The sequence below is a fragment of the Scyliorhinus canicula genome, chromosome 16 (assembly GCF_902713615.1).
Source record: "Scyliorhinus canicula chromosome 16, sScyCan1.1, whole genome shotgun sequence".
Lineage (NCBI taxonomy): Eukaryota > Metazoa > Chordata > Chondrichthyes > Carcharhiniformes > Scyliorhinidae > Scyliorhinus > Scyliorhinus canicula.
Genome location: NC_052161.1, coordinates 124,932,819 through 124,949,255, shown reverse-complemented (window position 1 = coordinate 124,949,255; position 16,437 = coordinate 124,932,819). Strand labels below are relative to the sequence as shown.

Genomic DNA, 16,437 nt, shown 5'->3' with positions numbered 1-16,437 from the left:
GATTAAGGTTTGGATTTCTCTTGCCAGCATGGGCCCAATGGGTAGAATGGCCTCTTTATGGCCTGTAAATTATGGAAAGTGTGTTAAGTGTGGTCATTGAGTTTGGTTGTGATGCTGCCATAGTTGAATAGCCTGTCTAGGTTCACATCAAGGAAAGTTGCGTTTTTGCAGCACTTTTCATGACCCATGTCTGAAATAAGGTTACAGCCAATGAAGCACTTTATGAAATGTAATTTTCTAATGTAGGAAATTTGCACACAGCAAGATCCCACAAACAGCAATGTGATAACCAGATAATCTGCTTGAGTCCTGTTAATTGAGGGATAAATACTGGCCATGATTCCCTGGGATAGCTCCCTTACTTTTCTTCAAAACCGTGCCATGGGACCTTTCCGACATCCACCTGAGAGTGCATGCAGGGCCTTGGTTTAAAATCCCATCCAAAAGGCAGCACCTTGACGGTGCAGCACTCCATTACAGTCACTGAGAGTGTCATCTAGAAGTCTGGAATGAGACTTGAAGCCAAGACCTTCTGACTCCAAGGCAGGAGTGTTACCCACTGACATGATGAATATCCAACAGGTCATGGGAGGGAGCATGGTCGGCATGGGCTTGGAGGGCCGAAGGGCCTGTTCCTGTGCTGTACTTTTCTTTGTTCGGAGAGGAACAGTCATTGAGAGCTGTGTCTTCACTGTGTTTTTGCCTAACAGGTGGTTCTGATGGGACGTCGCTGTACGACTGTGTGTGGCGTTACAATTCCAGTGTGAATGAGTGGACTGAGGTTTCGCCCATGCTTCAAGCACGAGAGTACCACAGCTCGGTAGTACTCAAAGGCCACATCTACATCGTCGCCCATGACAGCCTGGAACGCTACGATCACAGTATCGACAGCTGGGAGGCCCTTCATCCTATGCCCTTCCCCATGGAGAACTGCTCCAGTACAGCCTGCCGGGGAAAACTCTACGCCATTGGCACACTCACTGGTAAAGAGGTGATGGCTATTCAGTGCTACGGCCCTGAGACTGACTCCTGGAATGTCGTGGTCTGCGGCTCGTTGCCACCGTGGTCGTTTGTGCCAAAGACGGTGACTCTCAATGGACTGATCTACTTTGTGCGGTGAGTTTAAATGAGTTGCACTGTATGGGAAAGGGTTGGCCATGAATGAAGGGGGCATAAGCAGAAACACCAAGAACCTTTGGGAGTGAGGCTTACCCTCCACTCCTGATGTTGCAGTCCAGCTCCACAGCTGCCATCTACACATCTGAACCTCGCCTTGGGCTCCATGCATCGTAGGTGAGTTTTAGTCTATGTAACTGTGCTGGCATCACAACCTGATGCCATTTGTCTGCCAACTCGGTGCAGGCATGCATTCCCCTTTCCCTTCTGTCCATATGCACTCATATGTAAGTACTGTTCAGCTTCCCTTGATAGTTTCATAGTTGTACATGGATGGGGCTAGACTAACTCTTGATTCAGCAAAATGCTGTTTCTACCCTTGGACTTATTTCCAGATTTTTGGATGATTTTTCAGTCATTCTAGATTCCCTGTTTCAGCAGGAGGCACAGGTATGATGGGCCATAAACCTGTGCCGTAAAACTGAGACATGTCAGCTAATTTGGTTTTACAGGGGTGGGATGTGATGATGGAAGATGCGTCCAGTTGCTTTCAATTTCAACAGATCATTTTCAAATGTCTGGGCAACGTATCATAAATCAAAGAGCTTCCCAGCAAACCGCCAGTGGAGGCTGGTTGAAGTTTACATCCGTTAATCATTCATTTGCATCATTCCAGCTGTCTATTCCATATTTCCTTCTTTTCCCACCGGTGGATCTTTCCTCAAGTGGCCTTTCATCGTTAGAGCAGATGGTGTCCAAGCTGCAGCCCATGATCCTGGAGACCTGCAACCTTGGCCAATAAATATTTGCGCCCCTCTCTTGATCACCTAGTTTGTTTAAAGTTAATTGGCCTGGAGGTTTGGGAATGGCTGGGGCAATTTTGGGATTGTTTCCTTTATTGATGAAAAAGCTTGCATTTAACAAACATAAACTTAGAAAACTAGGAATGTTGCATCTTTCATGGCCTCGGGATATCTAAAAACATCTATAGCCAATAAAGACTTTTGAAGGGCAGCACGGTGGCCTAGTGGTTAGCACAACCGCCTCACGGCGCTGAGGTCCCAGGTTCGATCCCGGCTCTGGGTCACTGTCTGTGTGGAGTTTGTACATTCTCCCCGTGTCTGCGTGGGTTTCGCCCCCACAACCCAAAAATGTGCAGAGTAGGTGGATTGGCCACGCTAAATTGCCCCTTAATTGGAAAAAATAATTGGGTAATCTAAATTTTTTTTAAAATAAAGATTTTTGAAGTATAGCCAAATAGAATAGTACAGCACAGTATGTATTCAGCCCATCGTACCTGCACTGGCTATTTTAACGAGCAGTCCAGTTAGCCCCATTCCCATGCTCATGTCCCATATCCCTGTAATTTTTTTCCCCTTCCAAGTATTTTCAAATTCCTTTTTGGCAGGTTATTGTTAAGTCCGTAGTCACCACCACTATATCAATGCTTTCCAAATCCTAACCACTCTCTGCAGAAAGAAGTTTTACCCCTTCTCTCATTCACCTCATACCTGTGCATTCTGGCTCTGCTTTTCAGTCATTAAAATCTGTGTCCATTCTGTTCACTAAATGACCCAGTGAATCTCGGGACACAGCAGTTTGTTCATCGGTGAAATTCATTTGAAAGAGTTTATCTAATTAGTCCCGCTCCCCTGCTCTTTCCCCATAGCCCTGCACAGTTTTCCTTTTTTCAAATATTTGGCCAATTCCCCTTTTGAAAGTTTATGATGAATCTGCCTCTCTTTTCCAGGAAGCACCTTCCCGATCACAATGACTCGTTATGTAAAAAAACTTCTTGTCTCCCCTCCTCTCCAATCATGTGGAAGGGAGCTGGAGCTGCCACACCACCTGCTGCTGTCAGACACTGACTGAGTAAACAAGTGGACCTGAATTACACAGGGGCAGGGGAGTTTGTTTTCAGGCATCAGCAGTTATCTAATCATGTTGTTTACTGCATAAATTCCAATTCATATCAACTTTACTTGCCAGTTTTCCCTCGTCTCTCTTGAAGGCGATGACTCCTTGCTTGGCTTTGGTTCCACAAGTACCAGTACTTCACTCCAGTGTCCACTGAGTGTGAGCTCAAACACCAAGTGTCAATGGGCTACAGGATCACGGGGGAAGCCAGGCCTGGGGTAGGAGGTGTCTCCGGAATGGGAACCCTGTGTTTTCCACCCACCAAACCCCTCCAAATTAGGGATGCGAGAACAGTTTCAGCATCATTAACACCACTTAGGCAGGTGTGACTAAGCTGGAACCGTATTGATCAAGCTGAAGAGGAGATCCACTTTAAGTGAAAGGGTGTAGGTTATTAAATCTATTCCAAAATTACCATTTCACTGATCTCATCAACTCCCAGAAAGGTTTGTGATGACATATTTCTGCACCTGCTGTTTGATTTAGATTTTTTAAAAAGTATTTAAGAGTTTTCCATTTTAACAAATGACGCAACAAACCTCAGGATTGGTACAGCACAGCATAAATGCCTCCGCATCCATAAATGCAGAAGAGGACAGAACAACAATACGGCTGGTTCAGTATAATCACTAAATCTGGCGCCTCTGTATGTACCAACAATCTCCTAGAGAATTGGGAAGAGGAGGAAAGGGCCATGAAAACATGGTAAAATGCCACACACCTTGCCACATAACATGTGCTCACAGCGCCCACGAGAGGCCAGGATAAAATCTTTCTGCCGTGTTTGGGTGTACACCAGAACACATCTCCCCCAGCTCCAGTCATACCAGAGGCATCAAGAACACATCAGAATCCCTGCAGTGCAGAAGGAGGGTAGTTGGCCCATGGGTCTTAACCAACCCTCCGAAAGAGGGTGCTACTGAGGCTGATTTCCCTGGCCTATCCATTTAACCCCATACACATCTTGGACACTAAGTGGCAATTTTTGCATAGCCAATCCACCTAACCTGCACACCCTTGGACTGTGGGAACTGGAGCACCTGGTGGAAACCCACCCAGACGTGGGGAGAAAGTGCAAACTCCACAAAGACAAGTCACCCAAGGCTGGAATTAAACCCGGCCATTTCTTGAATACAAGTCCTGTTTGTACCTTTGCAGGAACCAGTTACCTATTCTTTATCCCCATATCAACAGAAACAAAGATTACCAAAACATGTGTGAGGGCACTCGTTCTAAATGATATTTTATATATAACCCCAGGTGCAGTTATCTAATCATGTTGTTTACTGCATAAATTCCAATTCATATCAACTTTACTTGCCAGTTTTCCCTCGTCGCTCTTGAAGGCGATGACTCCTTGCTTGGCTTTGGTTCCACAAGTACCAGTACTTCACTCCAGTGTCCACTGAGTGTGAGCTCAAACACCAAGTGTCAATGGGCTACAGGATCACGGGGGAAGCCAGGCCTGGGGTAGGAGGTGTCTCTAGAATGGGAACCCTGTGTTTTCCACCCACCAAACCCCTCCAAATTAGGGGTGCGAGAACAGTTTCAGCATCATTAACACCACTTAGGCAGGTGTGACTAAGCTGGAACTTAGTCCCCAAACTCCAGCACTGTACAGGACGATTATCTTCCCACATGTACATAGAGTCGGCCAGTAAACATTAAGATAGTTGGCTCAGATTACAATCGATGCGGTCAACACACGAATTACAGGATTAAAAAAAGAATACAAATAGGAACAGAGGATCTCATGATAATGGATGAGGATACAGCCACGAGCACATTCTTTCCTGGCGCACGCCCCTCACCACAAGATTTAAAAAAGGGAAAAGGCTGGTCATTCAATACCTCACTCAGCCCTCAGTACATCCCAGCCAAGAAGGAACACCCAAAGCACAAAGGGTCGACAGGATACCGACCACCGCACAAGACCTGGCCCGGCAATGTACACCTTCGCACACAGAAGACAGTACACCATGGATACTCATGCCATGCCAATGCTCACTACACACCCGACCTCACTCCTCTCTAACCACATCTGAAGCAGCACACCAGCCCCATCAACATTGGAGGATTCTTTTTTTTTTTCTTAATTGAGAGTGCTCAATTATTTATTTCCAATTAAGGGGCAATTTAGTGTGGCCAAACCACCTAACCTGCACATCTTGTGGGGGTGAAATCCACGCAGACATGGGGAGAATGTGCAAATGCCACACGGACAGTGACCCGGGGCTGGGATCGAACACGGGTCCTCAGCGCCGTGAGGCAACAGTGCTAACCACGGTGCCGCCCCTTACACTGGATTATTCATGCCATTCTCCACCAAGATGACCCCACCCACAAGGAGAGAAAGAATTGTCAAGACACCCATCAATTGGGCATCTCGGGAGGGTACGATCCTGATTTCCTCCTCCTCCACCCCCCAACCAAAATGATAAGGGACCAAATCGGGGCTTGCAACAGCACAGTACCGACCCAAGTGAGGAAAAGAAATCCCCATCAGAGAGAAACACCAGGGTTAGACAAGGAACGCCAGATAAGGAGCAACGATGTACACCATTACAAAAATTATACTGGGGCATAGCAGTGTAGCCTCATCAGAGGCCGAACGTTGCCTCCCCAGGGGACCCCCGGCTTCAAAAATGAGGGCATTCAGGAAGTCACTATATAAGACCACTCGGAGGAGGGTGCCTAACTTCCTAAGTCAGCCTATCCTCGAATTGAAGAAGGGCGCCACATTGCTGCTCTCTAACCACATCCAAGACAGCATGCCAGCTCCACCTACACAGTGTCCTCCACCAAGGAGACCCCATCCAAATGAAGAGGAAGAATCAGACTCTCACTCAAACCCTGCAGCCCACAGGTTACTACCTCCCCAGTGGAATCCTACATCGAAACAGACTAGGAGCTCTCAGAAGCGGACCACTTGGGGAAGAGAAACCTACTCCACCACCCCACAAACCTCCATCCAACCCAATAAACACAGTTACTCCTGCCTAACCCACCCAATAAAGCGACCACTACCCACACAGCCAAGAGAATATTAAAGAAGACAAGTCAAAAAAGGATTAACTGACCACACCCTGGCATGCGCCATTACATATTTCCCTCCACCAACAACCCCAGAGACGCCGAATACAAGGAACACATACTCTCCAGGATACATGATTTGTCCAAACGTTCGCAGGAAATAAGTACAGATTCCATCAACGCAAACTAACAAAAATACAAAAAAAAAACACAACACGGATAGTTCTAACTGGGGATTTTTCTCATCTATAGTGAGGACTTGCATACTATACCACCCACCACCACACCAACCATCCACTCACGACCCTGCCGTAGCTCTACCCATCCTCTCTATAAATGAGGTGAGGGGTATCTAAAATGCACTCTTATAAATTCAAGGATTATAGTATGTGAAAAAAGCACTTGCAGCACTATGCAGACTCCATGACACACTACTGACTCAGTGTGGTTTTTGCCATAATAGGTGACCACCGCCTCTGTTTATATATTGTACACCCGTGTCAGGAAAAAAGACAATAATCTAAAATCAACAGCATAGTGACAAGGGAATAAAGTTAGAGATTATTGATGAACTGCGGCTAACAAGGCCATCTAAGGAGCTTGGAAAGGCAAAAGCTATGACAGGATCGTGGAGCAGCATTCAAGATCCCTCTAGTTCTATCGAACAAAGCGCCTTCACCTCTGCCATGCTGTTGCCCTGATACCCAGGCAGCAAGAAACCTACCTAGGCCAAGGTGGGAGGCAACTATGTGTCCAGCCACCTCCTACCCCTCTCGATGAGCATCGAGGACAAGAGAATATAAGACCGGTGCTTGGGGTCTCCGACTGACTCCGGGCCTCAAAGACTGGATACGATGTGCTCTGTCGAACTTGAAACGCCCAGCCTTCAAATCGAGATTGCGAAAGCATGGCAGCCAATTCTCAAATTCGGCCAGGAATTCGTTACCCGCTCCTCTCAAAAGACCGGGCGCACCCCTGCCCAGCCCCAAATCGTTCAGGATATACGACCCACCATGCAACTGGATTTCCAAGGATTTAAGGCGAGCGCCCACCAGGGAGATTGCTCTGTCAAGTAACAGGAATCGCTTCTCCGCTTCCACTATTCTTTAAAGTATATTTTGAAGTTCATCAAAGTATGCATCAACAACATGCGCCACGGTGCCTAAGGTCATCATCGCCCTCCCCATTTGCCTGTGTTTAACCTACTCTAGATGACATTGAACCGTGGGTGTGAATATGTTTTTATTAAGCTGCAGCCAGGATTTTAGTCTTGGTGCCACAGAATCATATGCATTTTAGGTGATGCCTTGACCACATCACTGAAACAGATTGTCTGATCAGGGATCTCATTGCTTTTTGTGGGAATTGTCTGTGCACAAATTGGCAGCTTCATTTCCCAGTATTACAGCAGTCATGTTGAAATGTAGCCACTTCAAAATGACTCCATTGGATGTAAAGCGCTTTGGGATGTACCAAGACTGTGAAATGCTCTTGTATACATTTTCCCCTTGGAATGGAACAAAATACCAGTACAGTAAAAGAAATTGATTGTGTTGAAGAGTTTTCTGTGGAGTGTCTGACATTAGAACTCTGCCTCAGAAGGCAATGGAGGCGGGGGTCACTGAATATTTTTACGGCAGAGATAGATTCTTGTTAGGCAAGGGAATCAAAGGCTATCCGGGTAGATGGCAATGTGAAACTCAACACAAACAGATCAACCATGATCTTATTGTATGGCAGAGCAGACCCGAGGGGCTGAATGGTCTACTGCTCCTATTTCTAATGTTTGTGGATGCGCCTGGTTACATACTGATGGCATCTGGACTGATTGTTAATCTCCGGTCTCTTTCTCTTCTCTCCACAGGGATGATTCTTCGGAAGTTGATGTGTATAACCCAATAAAGAATGAATGGGACAAAATCCCACCCATGAATCAGGTACTGAGGGTAGTGGGTGGAGATGGGTGGGTTTTGTTTTGGGGCGGGGGGGCTGGTTTTAGACCAGCTGCTAAGTGATTGATGATGAAGTGCTTTTTGCATACAAATCAAAGGAGCTTTTGCATTAATTCTAGAATGGACTCATCACTCCTGGAGTCCCAGAACGGAGTGGGAGCTGAGTGGAGTGGGAGGAATTGGGAGGGGTGGATGGAAGGGACTGTGATGTAGACCTGGAGGGGGTTGCAGAGGTAAGGAGGGACAAAATATTGGAGGGATTTGAAAACAAGGGTGAGTATTTTAAAAACTCGTAATGCTTAAATGGTTGAGGCATTTTGATGCCATATCTCTGTCGCCTCTCAATCTCTATAGAATGTAGGATACTTCCCTGTAAGGAGTTTATGTGTCAATCTTGTTTTTTCTATCCTGCAGGTACATGTTGGGGGCAGTGTGGCTGCGCTGGGAGGAAAGCTGGTTGTCTCTGGCGGCTACGATAACACGTTTGAACTATCCGACATCATTGAAAGCTACGACTTGCAGACTGGCATCTGGAGCCTTGTGGGGCGACTCCCGCAGCCCACTTTCTGGCACGGGACTGTCAGCATCTTCCGACAGTTCATGCCCACTGCCCGGGTTACCTTCGAAGGAACCATGAACGACAATCATAACAATGAAATAAATGTTCTGAACCTAGCCCGATATCGAAGACACCTTCACAATGAGAACCTCCGCCTATAGCACTGACCCGATTGGAGTGAAGACTGAAACCTGTACAGTGAGACCTGCTCTGATTGTCACCTAAACCCGGCTGGTTTCTAGCACATTTCAATAATCGCACCATCTAATTGTGAACTGGCACATGTTGACAATGGCCTTTTCCAGTTTTGTTTTGGAATGTGTCCTTATTGGACCATAAGCAGCCAATGCTCCCAGTTGTATTGGGTTTTGTCTAAAATGGATGATATTGTCATGCCTCCATCCGTTACCTGCTGCTGGCTGTGCTTAATCTGGCAGGTTTCACTGTATGTGTTGATCAACTCTGTTAAGTGAGATGTGGCAGCTTTGCCTTCTCCCTTGCGCACACGCTTGTTACAAAGCATTGGTTAAGAAAGAAAGACTTGCCGTTACATAATGCCAGATCACATCGCAAAAATGCTTCACTTGCAATTAATTTACTTTTGAAGTGCAACGATGTAAGATAACGAAGCAACCGTTCTGTGCTCAGAAAGAACATATGGACTGCGACACAGTTCATGTGGTTTTAGTGGCAATTTGAGGGAAGAATATTGGGGAGGGCAGGAAAGCAGAGCACCCTGCTCTTCAAGTAGTCTACAGGAACTTGATGCTCTATCTGCATAAGCAGATAGAACCTTGGTGCAGCACACAACTGAGCTTTGTATTTCCCCATGAAGTCAACTATATATTTAGAGTTTTTGCGTTTTCTATGAATGCGTTGGAATAGAATGAAGAACCAGGTGAACACGCTGTGCTGTTTCCTGGCTTTTAATGAAGAGACACAATATAAACCAGTGTTTAATGTTTACGCAAAGGAGATGTGAAACGAGTTCTAGTTGGAAGGTCTGCTCAGTCTGAACAAGGATTGGCATGGACCAGCTCCAGACATAGCTTGCCAACAGCCCTTTGAAGATACTGACTGTTGCATTTTGTTAAAGCTGGAACTGATCTGATTAAAATCTCCCAACACCAAGTGAGAAAGTGTGTACAGCGGCGAACACCTTTTGTATGGAATGTAAAATTGGGAGTCCAACTGCCTTGGAGATGGTGATTTGGTACTGGTGCACTTTAATCCTGTGGGATACCTTTTAATTCACCTCAAATTGCTGCCCTGTTGCTGACCCCACCCTGCTCAGCAATTGCTGGCTTGTTATCCACGATACTTCACCCTGGTGTTAAAAAGAGCTCTCTGGTTTGGAAGCACAGAATTGTTGGGGAGTTCCTCTGTACCCTAGTAACACTGCCAGCTAAAAGCTTGTTCCAGAACAGCAGACCTACCTTCTCCATTACTTGAGGAGGCAAAGGGGATGGGGGTATATATTTAGTTTTTTATATATTCTATTTTCTATTTATAGAGCAGTAGAAATAGTGCAATTAAATATTCCAGAGTCACTAATCCAGAATATGCTACTCAGTAGAAAGACATGGCTGTTTGTTTGTAGTTCCTTTGGAATCTGGAAGTAAATGTTCCCAGTGTCCGTTTGGAGGTAAGTTGAATAGAACGTGAAGTAAGTGATGTAATTATTTGCTGCTGACAATATTCAAAGTCCAATTGTTTGAAATATTTTGTTCAGAAAATGTGCGGTAGGAGTTTTGGTAATTTCTCTTCACCCTTTCTGTCCGGAAGGCACTGCCTCTCACTCGGGTACAGGTTGCAGCATGATGTTAACTTATCCAAGTCGACTGCAACTCATGTGAGTGTTTGCAGGTTATTTGATCGGAGCCAGGGCTGTTGCTGTCCTCACCCAGTAAGTACATCTGGGAGCAGGAGACCTGGCTTGTTTTGTTTTTTTTCCCCCTCCCTCCTTAGTTGATGCCAATTCCAACGCACCCACTTGCTTGGTGGCTGAGTTAAACTGAGTACAGACCAAAATGGAACCAGTGCTTTTGTTGATCTGTTGAGCTCAACTCAATTTTGACAAACTTTCAGTTGTTGGTTCATTTGTGTTTTAATTATCTGAATCAAGACTTTGAACTCTTAAATCTTAGAATACTTGAAGAGGAAAATTGACACATTTACCTTCCAGGTTGGGGCAAGTGGTTTTCTCTTTCAGATTCTGAGAACTTCAAATACTTCCTGGTTTTATCTCGAGTTTTAATGTGTGTCTTTTTATTTAAGTGTTGTGGCTTATTGTACACACACATTTGTAGTTTACATTGAGAAGTTGTACAACACAAATTCCACTAAAATAAAATGTGTTTACTCTGAAGGATTTAGTTTGATTTGTTTTGGGGTCGAAATAGTGAAACGCAGACTCAAGATGAGTCTTTCTCTTTAACACAGTTGTGAGGTGAACTGTTCCTTTTTGTCTGAGTGAATGTGAAGGAAGCATGAAGAGCCTCAACACCATTCCCATCAAGATAAATATTTGCATTTATATGTGCCTTCTTTCTCCTCCAGTGCAGTGACTTTTTGAAAGGTCAAATGCAAGTCATTTTGCACAGCGCAAAATTCCACTTTTTAAAAATACATTTGTGGGATGTGGGTGTCACGGGCTAGGGCAGCATTTATTATCCATACATAGTTGCCCCTGAGACAGTGGTGGTGAGCTGCCTTGAACCGCTGCAGGCCCTGAGGTGTAGGTACACCCACAATGCTGTTAGGGAGAGAATTCCAAGGTTTTGACCCAGTGACAGTGAAGGAACAGTGATATATTTCCAAGTGAGGATGGTCAGTGACTTGGTGGTGTTCCCAGGTATCTGCTTCCCTTGTCCTTCTAAATGGTAGTGGTCATGGGTTTGCAAGGTATTCTGCTGCCTAAGGAACCTTGGTGATTTCCTGCAGTGCATCTTGTCAATGGTACGCATTGCTGCCACTGTTCGTTGGTGGTGGAGGGATTGCGGTTTGTGGAAGGGGTAGTAATCAAGCAGGCTGCTTTGTTCTGGATGGTGTTGAGCTTCTTGAGTGTTGTTGGAGCTGCACTCGTCCAACCAAGCAAGTGGAGAGTATTCCATTACACTGTTGTTGCTGTCCTCACCCAGTAAGTACATCTGGGAGCAGGAGACCTTGCTCGTTTTTTTTTCCCCCTCCCTCCTTAGTTGATGCCAATTCCAATGCACCCACTTGCTTGATGGCAGCACGGTAGTGTAGTGGTTAGCACTATGGCTTCACAGCGCCAGGGTCCTAGGTTTGATTCCCGGCTTGGGTCACTGTGTGGAGTCTGAACGTGTTGCCCGTGTCTGAATGGTTTTTCTCCGAGTGCTCCGATTTCGTCCCAAAAGATGTGCTGTTTGGTAATTTGGACATTCTGAATTCTCCCTCTGTGTACCTGAACAGGCGCCGGAATATGGCGACTAGGGGCTTTTCACAGTAACTTCATTGCAGTGTTAATGTAAGCCTACTTGTGACAATAAAGATTATTATTATAAATAAAAGCACAAATTCCAGTTAGCCAATTGTTTGTTTGTTGGGAAAAAATGCTGCTTGCCTAGGTCTTCATTGAATAATGCCTCAGGATCTTGAGGAGGAAAAACATAAATCTGCCGAGGTTCCTATTCCTGCTCGCCATCACACATTTAGAAGGCATTGAGGACTGGAAATAGGCTTGGGCTGCAGTGACTTTGTATGACTGTCGTGTAGACGTAAACATGAAAATTGGAATCTTGATTGAGGGATTAGAGATTGGGTGTTATCTATAGAACTGAGGGAAAACAGAGAAAGTATTTTTCTTTTTGCACTTTTTTTATGTTTGGACATTTAGTTATTCAGACCAGAAAGTCGTTCCATCCGGGGAACACACTTGTCCCTTTTAAACACAGCCCTTCATGAAAATACTCTAGAATTTCTGTCAAATAACATTAATGAGAAAAGGCGATAAGTTCCCAAAGCCTTGCCATGAATCCCAAATGAATAAACCTAATGTTCCCATTGCACGTCTGTAGCATTTTTTCTGTTTACCACTACCTGCGGTATTTTGTTTTTGACGTTGAATTCACTGCCAGCAATACCTATCTTGGGGTTCTGTTCCCTTTGTTATCAACCTGAGACGTTAACTCTCTCTACAGATGTTACCAGACCAGCATTTCTGATTTTTAATTTAGTTTTTCTGGATTATTGTTTTGCAGGTCAAGCATGCAATCACTAGATGGCAGTGACACCCACAATGACAGCATGGTTAAGCCATCTATCACAGTGCAGTTAAGATAACCAATATGTATTTTTTAATGCTGACATTGCATGAGGCTATAAAGAGACAGTGATGCAGAGCCATTGGAGGAAGAGCGATTAGGATTAACTAAAAGTTTGGTCATGATATGGAGATGCCGTTGCTGGACTGGGGTGGGCACACTAAGAAGTCTCAACACCCGGTTAAAGTCCCAACAGGGTTACTTGATATCACAGGCTTTCGGAGCGCTGCTCCTTCATCAGGTGAAGTGGAGGCAGGTTCACAATCGCAGCACATATCGGAGACACAATTGCAAGATAATTACAGATTGGAATGTAAACTGGGATGAACTGTCAGGGCGGAATGGGAATCAAAGGATTGCATAGGGGCTTGTTTAGCTCACTCGGCTAAATCGCTGGCTTTTAAAGCAGGCCAGCAGCACGGTTCGATTACCGTACCAGCCTCCCCGGACAGGCGCCGGAATGTGGCGACTAGGGGCTTTTCACAGTAACTTCACTGAAGCCTACTCGTGACGATAAGCGATTTTCATTTTCATACACGGTGCCGCAATGGTTAGCACTGTTGCTTCACAGTGCCAGGGACCCGGGTTTGATTCCCGTCTTGGGTCACTGTGTGGAGTCTGCACGTTGGGTGGGTTTCCTCCGGGTACTCCAGTTTCCTCCCGAAAGACGTGTCGTTATGTGAATTGGATAATCTGAATATTCCCTCGGGCGCCGGAATGTGGCAACTAGGGGATTTTCTTTTTTTTTTAAATAATTTTTATTCTGATTTTCAATAATTATCAAAATATCAATAACATAAAATATTAACAAACAAAAACAAAAATATATATTAACAACTAAGAAAAACAAGACCAACCCCCCCCCCCCCCCCCCCGTTAAATAAAAAAAGAGATTAACACCCGTCATAACCAAAGAACACATGTACACGCCGCTTCAACCCAACCCACCGAAACGACCCCCCCCCCCCCCCCCCCCCGGGCTGCTGCTGGCCTTTTTTCCTTATCGTTCTGCCAGGAAATCTAGGAAAGGCTGCCACTGCCTGAAAAACCCCTGTACTGACCCCCTCAGGGCAAATTTCACCCTCTCCAATATGATGAACCCTGCCATATCGTTGATCCACGCCTCCACGCTTGGGGGCCTCGCATCCTTCCACTGAAGAAGAATCCTCTGCCGGGCTACGAGGGACGCAAAGGTCAGAACACCGGCCTCTTTCGCCTCCTGCACTCCCGGCTCCACTGCAACCCCAAATATTGCGAGTCCCCAGTCTGGCTTGACCCTGGATCCTACCACCCTTGACACCGTGCTTGCTACACCCTTCCAAACTTCCCCCAGCACTGGGCATGCCCAGAACATATGGGCATGGTTCGCTGGGCTCCACGAACACCTAGTACACCTGACCCGCCACCAAAGAACCTACTCATCCTCGTCCCGGTCATATGAGCCCTATGTAGCACCTTGAACTGTATGAGGCTAAGCCTCGCACAAGAAGAGGAGGAGTTCTCTCTTTCCAGAGCATCCGCCCACGTCCCCGCCTCAATCTCCTCACCCAGCTCCTCTTCCCATTTACCCTTCAGCTGCTCCACCGAGGCCTCGTCCACCTCCTGCATCACTTGGTACATGTCCGAAATCCACCCCCCTCCAACCCACACCCCCAAAAGCACCCTATCCTGGACCCCACGTGGGGGCAACAGAGGGAACTCCGCCACCTGCCGCCTGGCAAACACCCTTACCTGCATATACCTAAAAATGCTCCCCGGGGGGAGCCCAAAATTCTCCTCTAACTCACCTAGGCTCGCAAACTTCCCATCTACAAACAGGTCCCTCAACCTCCTAACACCTACCCTGTACCAACTCAGGAACCCGCCATCGATGCTCCCTGGAACAAACCGGTGGTTCCCCCGTATCGGGGACCCCATCAAGACCCCCACCTCCCCCCCCGTGCCGTCTCCATTGCCCCCAAATTTTGAGGGTAGCCGCCACCACCGGGCTCGTGGTATACCTCGTTGGAGGGAGCGGCAACGGCGCCGTTACAAGCGCCTCCAAGCTCGTGTCCACACAGGACGCCATCTCCATCCTCTTCCGTGCTGCCCCTTCCCCGTCCATTACCCACTTACGCACCATCACTGCGTTGGCAGCCCAATAGTACCCAGAGGTTGGGCAGCGCCAGCCCCCCCCCCCCTATCCCTGCCCCGCTCCAAAAACACCCTTCTCACCCTCTGGGTCCTGTGCGCCCATACAAATCCCGTAATACGCCTGTTGACCCTCCTAAAAAAGGCCTTCGGGATAAGGATGGGGAGGCACTGGAACAGGAACAAAAATGTCGGCAGCACTGTCATCTTGACTGACTGCACCCTGCCCGCCAGCGACAGCGGCAACATGTCCCATCTTTTAAACTCCTCCATTTGCTCCACCAGCCTTGTAAGGTTAAGTTTGTGTAGGGCCCCCCAGCTCCTGGACTCCCAGGTACCTAAAGCTCCTCCCTGCCCTTTTCAGTGAGAGCCTACCAATCCCCTCCTCCTGGTCCCCCGGGTGCACGAAGAACAGCTCGCTCTTAAGACCATAAGACATAGGAGCGGAAGTAAGGCCATTCGGCCCATCGAGTCCACTCCACCATTCAATCATGGTTGATTTCAACTCCATTTACCCGCTCTCTCCCCATAGCCCTTAATTCCTCGAGAAATCAAGAATTTATCAATTTCTGTCTTAAAGACACTCAACGTCCCGGCCTCCACCGCCCTCTGTGGCAATGAATTCCCAGGTTGAGCTTATACCCTGAGAAGTCCCCAAATTCCCTGAGAATCTTCATCACCTCCGGCATTCCCCCCACTGGGTCCGCCACATATAGCAATAAGTAATCCGCATAAAGCGACACTCGGTGCTCCTCCCCACCCTGCACCAGTCCCCTCCAGTTCCTTGACTCCCTCAACGCCATGGCCAGGGGTTCGATCGCCAACGCAAAGAGCAAGGGGGACAAGGGACACCCCGTCTCGTCCCTCGGTATAACCAAAAGTACTCCAATCTCCTCCTATTTGTGGCCACGCTCGCCATCGGGGTCTCATATAACCTCACCCATCTGACAAACCCCTCCCCAAACCCAAACCTTTCCAGCACCTCTCACAAGTACCCACACTCAACCCTATCAAAGGCCTTCTCCGCGTCTAGCGCCACCACTATCTCCGCTTCCCCCGCTACCGCCGGCATCATAATATTCAAGAGCCTCTGTATGTTGGTGTTCAGCTGCCTTCCCTCCACGAACCCCGTCTTGTCCTTGTGGATGACCCACGGCACACAGTCCTCTATCCTTGTGGTCAAAATCTTCGCCAACAGCTTGGCATCTACATTTAACAGCGAGATCGGCCTGTATGATCCACACTGTAGGGGGGACTAGGGGATTTTCACAGTAACTTCATTGTAGTGTAGCCTACTTGTGACACTAATAAAGATTATTAATATTATTTAAGAATGGTTGGAATCTGAGTCTTTTACAAGTAAACCAGTCTTTACAGAAACAAACTGTGAGCGGACTGAGTTCTAATCACAGGTAATCGAGGTGTGAATTATCTCAAGCCAGGA

At 46.9% G+C, this 16,437-nt stretch overlaps 1 protein-coding gene across 4 annotated transcripts in view; it reads left to right on the top strand.

The window, feature by feature from the left end:
* The window catches only part of klhl21 (kelch-like family member 21), a 36,575-nt gene extending 25,630 nt beyond the window's left edge, over nucleotides 1–10,945 (top strand). For all 4 annotated transcript variants that reach the window (XM_038821506.1, XM_038821508.1, XM_038821509.1 and 1 more), the window contains exons 3-5: nucleotides 711–1,116; nucleotides 7,931–8,003; nucleotides 8,433–10,945. In XM_038821506.1, the coding sequence (XP_038677434.1) occupies nucleotides 711–1,116; nucleotides 7,931–8,003; nucleotides 8,433–8,738 (785 nt within the window). In that variant the 3' untranslated portion in view covers nucleotides 8,739–10,945. The remainder of the gene's footprint in view (nucleotides 1–710; nucleotides 1,117–7,930; nucleotides 8,004–8,432) is intronic.
* The last annotated feature ends 5,492 nt before the right edge of the window (nucleotides 10,946–16,437 follow it).